Raw genomic sequence first — 5,916 nt, 5'->3', positions numbered from 1 at the left:
TTAATTATAAATCAATCATTTACTATTCCAGGATTTTGAAAGGATAACGAGCACAAGATTTTAAATTGATTTAACTATTTTTTTGTTGCTCAAATTATTTTCTCAAACAAATGAAGAATTCAAGAATTTAGGGATCCATTTTATAATTAATTCACAGTTACGGTACCACTTTGAGGTTTTCCCTAAAACGAAATTATTAAATATTACATAAGCTACCAGAAAGCCCTAAGAAAACCCAAGCAACGCAACGCAGAGACAGTTCCTCTCTTCACTTCCATTAAAACTCCGAGCAACAGGGAACTCAGTCACGCTCCTTCTCTTTCAAATTCTGAAAGGTAAAAAAAAATGTCGATAAGAGTATTGAACCCTAACGCGGAGGTTCTTAACAAATCGGCGGCGCTTCACATGAACATCAATGCTGCTAAAGGTTTACAGGATGTTCTAAAATCCAATCTCGGCCCCAAAGGCACCATCAAGATGTAACTCTCTCGCTGTTTTGTCTTTTTCTCTCGGAATTCGCTCCGTGCTTCTGCGATTTAATTACTTTGTGTTTTTGTGTCCTTATAGGCTTGTTGGTGGTGCTGGAGATATAAAGCTGACTAAGGATGGAAATACTCTTTTGAAAGAAATGGTTAGTTTTCTTCCGTTAGGTTTTCTCGATCTGAATTTTTGTGACTGTTTGCAGAATTAGGGTTTAATGTTTTTATTTCTCTTTTTAGAAGCGAGTCCTGCCCTAAGTGATTAGCATATTTAAATTAATGAGCTGTAGGAGCAACTTGATGTAAGTTTAACTTCTAAATGCTGAGATAGATCTAGGAAACAAAGTTGTGTTATCTGGTGTTTTGAATAAACAATGGGTGTTTATTGCTGGCGTTTTTGTGGAATTGTGAATTTGCTTGAATTTCTCTGATGGTTGCAGCAAATTCAAAATCCAACGGCCATTATGATTGCAAGGACGGCTGTTGCCCAAGATGATATCAGTGGAGATGGTACTACGTCTACTGTGATTTTTATTGGGGAGCTTATGAAGCAATCTGAACGGTGCATCGATGAAGGTTAGTGATGTTCTTTAGTTTGAACTAGCTGTGTTACTTGTTGGGGCTCTCTTTCTTGAGTCACATACTTCTGAGTTTTCTGTTTTAGTTTGAACTAGCAATCTTCTAACACCATTTTCTATTCTTGATATGCTTATTGTTTCAAATGTTTCGAACTGAATAAAGAAATTTATGCTGTGACATGATAGGATAGTAAACAGTGTTAGAAGATTCTAGTGCCTTAAAGTTCAAACAAGTTGGTGTTGTTCAAGGGTTGCATCTGTGTTGTGCATGCGTGCTGCACAGGAAATAATAGAAAGTTGCATGTTATTGTGTATTTGACCTTTGGCTAATAAAATATTTATTGCACTAGAATTTATCATCAAGGACATTGGTTCTGTTTTTATACCTTCTCTGATGAAAAAAATGTCATATTATGGTGGTTCTTTTAATATTTTTATTCTGGATACTTGGTGTGCGGTCATGAGTTTTTTGTCAGAAAAATCTTGAACATGCTCATTTGGTGTTTTAGTGCTTGTCAGGGTAACCTGTTTAATTCATGGGAGTACTTTGTTCTTCAGGGATGCATCCACGTGTATTGGTTGATGGTTTTGAGATTGCGAAAAGAGCCACTCTCCAGTTTCTTGAAAAATTTAAGACTCCTGTGGTCATGGGTGATGAACCTGACAGGGAAATTCTTAAAATGGTTGCTAGAACAGCCCTAAGGACGAAGGTAAGTTCTATTCATTGGTTTACTCTTATTTTAGGTCCAGATTGGATCTCATTTAAAGTTGACTTTGTTCTCTTGTACAGCTGCATGAAGCTTTGGCAGATCAGTTAACTGACATAGTTGTCAATTCGGTGAGTGCAGCCAATGGTGTTGATGTATCTTGAGGCTGCTAGAAAAGATGTTTAAGTACAACATTGAAGACTTCTATTTTTGCATTAACTGTATTGTGCATTATGCAGGTGCTTTGTATTCGAAAGCCCGAGGAAGGCATTGATCTATTTATGGTGGAGATTATGCACATGCGTCATAAATTTGATGTTGACACGCGGCTTGTAAGTTAATCCCTTTTCATTTAATCTGGATTACCATGGTATATTTTTCAGGTGGGATGTGTTAAAATTGACTTGTAACTCCTGACATCCTGACTAAGAATGAGGAATCTAAGATCTCCAAGAACCCTTCCATTTGAAATGGAATCATTGATCTTGAATGGGAGGCAGTAGGTGGAATCACTGCCATTTTCCATCATTCAACCTTTATTTAGTAGAATAATGCTTCATGTCAAAATTATTTCTCAATGCTGGTACTTTGGATTAGGTGAACTTTCCAAGAAATTGATGATTGGTTTAAATTCAAAAGTTCCCAAGTTCATAGCTTGGACAACTTTTAGTTCTTGTTCATCCTTTATCTTCTTTGATATAATTTTGATTTTTTGTAGATAAATATTCTTCTCTTGTCAAAAGTTTTGGACCCTCTATTTACTTGTTCTGCTTTCCAGGTTGAAGGTCTTGTTCTTGACCATGGTTCTAGGCATCCTGATATGAAACGGCGGGCAGAGAACTGTTTTATCTTGACATGCAATGTGTCTTTGGAATATGAGAAAAGGTATTCTTCTTGTCAACTTGAATTTAATTGGAATTGATGCTAAATATGAGATATCAAGTACTCTGTAGATGCAGCTGTGGTCAGTTTCAGTTTTTTGGAAGCTAATATTTTTCTCCACAGTGAAATAAATGCAGGATTTTTCTACTCAAATGCAGAGCAGAGGGAGACGATGGTTGCTGCTGAAAGGCGTCAGGTTGATGAAAGAGTTAAAAAAATTATTGAACTAAAAGATAAGGTTAAGTGACACATTTTAATACATTTAATGTTCATGTTACTGTATCTGTCATACATGTTGGGTTGGGTTTTCTGAAATGTTTTTTATACTTTTGGTCTTCCAGGTTTGTTCTGGTACAGACAACAATTTTGTGGTTATTAATCAAAAGGGAATTGATCCTCCATCATTGGACCTTCTTGCACGAGCAGGGGTAAGTCATGGAACAATTATGTTCTGTTCTTTAGTGATCCAATGCTAACAATAAATAGCTACTTAATATTCATGAATTCACATCTGTTTTCTGCATATCATGCTTTATGTGTTAGTGCCGGGCGTTTCCTTTTGGTTGTCTTAGGGTGTATTGCACGAATAGGGGTTAAATATTACAATGGAGATCAATTTTCTTTGTTGGAAATATTATGAAAGGGTGGATTGTTGAGGAAAATAGAGTTGCCCTCCAAGAGGTTGCCTCTATTAAACTTGGGAAAAGAACGAAAAGTGTTTTTACTTGGGAGCATGGTGGTTGGGTTTGTGTTTCTATGTAATCTTTAATTCTACAGAGAAGTTTTAAGAAGATAACATTATGTCAAACGGATTCTGAAAGTTGTAATCAGCTTGGTTGCACATTTTGGAGCCTTACAGCCTCATTTTCTTTTTTATTGTTGTGAAATCATGTTGCATGCTGAATGAAGTAATCATTAAAAGAAAACAAGCAATGTGCTTAAGTTGATGAAGATACAATATTCAAAGGAGTTTATTTTTTTTTCTTTTTTCATTATGGAAGAGCGGATTCTAGAGACCATTTGATGCTTCTGTAATTCTATTGATTTCATGAAATTTTGGATGTGGGAATGGAGACTTGAAATGGTTTTTCGTTATAGTTGAGATTTTGAAAATGGTAGAAAACCTACCACCTGTATGTGGCTCCAGTTTTAAATCGTTACAAACAAGACTTGGCTTGTTGAATGCTTTGCCTTGGATTGGATTCCTTTCCTCATGGTACCTACTGATAAATGCAAGATGACTTTTGCCAGTTTGAAAAGTGGTTGGTCTACCTGCTTGCCCTGTTGTTGCTATTTTGAATGTGATTGATCTAATTTCATGTTCTGTAGGTAATTGCCCTGCGAAGAGCAAAGAGGAGAAATATGGAACGCCTGGTTTTGGCTTGTGGAGGAGAGGCTGTGAATTCTGTTGATAGTTTGACTCCTGACTGCCTCGGTTGGGCTGGACTGGTGTATGAGCATGTCCTTGGTGAAGAGAAGTATACATTTGTTGAAAATGTAAAGAACCCCCATTCCTGCACTATCTTAATAAAAGGTACGTTGTGTAATTGTGTATGATTTTCATTTTTATTTGTTTTGCTATCAGTTGGTCTTTAAACCATCTGAAGGATTTTTCTTTTGTTTGTTTTAATTGCTTCTATTAGACCATTTAGCCATCAGGCTGGAGGATTTAGCTTATGTGCAAGTTTTTCTCTTATATGATGTGTATAATCCTTGCAATTGAGCTATTCAGCGGGGATCAATTGTCACTTGACTTCTTTAATGTTACAGGACCCAATGACCATACAATTGCCCAAATAAAGGATGCTGTCCGTGATGGCTTGAGAGCTGTAAAAAACACCATTGAAGATGAAGCTGTTGTGCTTGTAAGTTCTGCTTTAAGAAATCTATGAAACTAAAGTTTGTCATATATTGATTTATATAAAAGCCTAGTTGCCCTCTTTGTTGGTGGCTTTGGAAGTTAAATCATGTATGAGCAAGTTATGTTTCTTTCCCACTCAGATAGTCTCGCTTGTTTTCTTCAGGGAGCAGGAGCTTTTGAATTTGCAGCCAGGAAATATCTAATCAATGAAGTCAAGAAAACAGTTAAAGGGGTAAATGTCTGCCTGTTTTCTGTGTTTGAGTAATTATTCCCATCTCCTGGTTAATTTTAAACTAGTGTTTGCAAATTTGGAACAGCGTGCTCAGCTAGGTGTTGAAGCTTTTGCTGATGCCCTTCTCGTGGTGCCCAAAACACTGGCTGAGAATTCTGGGCTAGACACTCAAGATGAGATTGTCACTCTCACGGTAACTATTGCTGGGACCCATGCATCATCCCTTGTATTTTGGAGGCAAAAGACAAGAAAAGAGAACTGATTCGATATTTTCTTGCCTGTTTATTCAGGGAGAGCATGACAGGGATAACATTGTTGGAATAAATCTCCAAACAGGAGGGCCTCTTGATCCTCAAATGGAGGGTATCTTCGACAACTACTCTGTCAAGCGCCAACTCATAAACTCAGGGTACTCAGGAACTCCAAACTTTTTTGTTCTCTATTTCTCCCCATCTCTCTTTCCTTGGTACATTTTTTCTTATGTTCTAGTTTCTTCAGCATGCTTATTTAGCTCCTGTACTGGCTTGTAGCTTATGGACTGCATGAATGATTAAACAATAAGGAACCCCTTGAAGTTCTTAAGCTTTGAGCTTTTAATTCATCTAACTTAGCTATTCTTATGCTACTGTAATTTTCCAGGCCTGTTATCGCATCCCAATTGCTGCTGGTGGATGAAGTGATCAGGGCTGGGCGGAACATGAGGAAGCCAACTTAGTCAGTGATGCTCCAGCATATTTTCTTTTTTGCGTCTTGAGGATGCAGTGCTGCCTGGATGTGTAACAAAATCTTGTGCTTTTATGTAATGGAGGATGGTTGTGTTTGTAGGATTGTGATAGAGGGGGATCGCCTTGTCTCATGGAATTTTGATTTAGAATGAACTATCACTTGGTTTCTCGTCTGTTTACATCCATTTTAGCAAGCCTTGTCTCTTTCCCTGATGTACTGTGTTTGGGGGCCATTTTTTATAGCCCCTGACCAGAAATTGCGTTTTGAAAGGTCTGTGTACAATGTAGTCCATTTGGTATCCTTCTTGTGCAATTGCCCTCAAGCGGTGAGGGACGGTATCATGTATTTCGAGGGCCTTTCTAAGTTCTCGTGGCTCCAAAATTTCTGAGCTGCTCGGCTTGACATTCTCCCTTGAATCTAGGGCATTTGGATGTTCTTGGGTTTCCAGTCT

General features: G+C 37.6%; 1 protein-coding gene across 1 annotated transcript; it reads left to right on the top strand.

Annotated features, from left to right (window-relative positions):
• The first annotated feature begins 210 nt into the window (after window positions 1–210).
• On the top strand, window positions 211–5,658 carry LOC105123364 (T-complex protein 1 subunit zeta). Its single transcript, XM_011022926.1, has 15 exons — window positions 211–479; window positions 568–631; window positions 920–1,055; window positions 1,616–1,767; window positions 1,848–1,895; window positions 2,004–2,096; window positions 2,543–2,649; window positions 2,770–2,884; window positions 2,988–3,074; window positions 3,976–4,180; window positions 4,417–4,511; window positions 4,671–4,739; window positions 4,825–4,932; window positions 5,030–5,148; window positions 5,379–5,658. The coding sequence occupies exons 1-15, from the start codon at window positions 346–348 to the stop codon at window positions 5,452–5,454; spliced, it is 1,608 nt and encodes a 535-aa protein (XP_011021228.1). The 5' UTR covers window positions 211–345; the 3' UTR covers window positions 5,455–5,658.
• The last annotated feature ends 258 nt before the right edge of the window (window positions 5,659–5,916 follow it).

Source organism: Populus euphratica, unplaced genomic scaffold (genome assembly GCF_000495115.2).
Source record: "Populus euphratica unplaced genomic scaffold, PopEup_1.0 scaffold10.1, whole genome shotgun sequence".
NCBI lineage: Eukaryota > Viridiplantae > Streptophyta > Magnoliopsida > Malpighiales > Salicaceae > Populus > Populus euphratica.
This window is presented reverse-complemented; position numbering and strand designations above follow the sequence as displayed.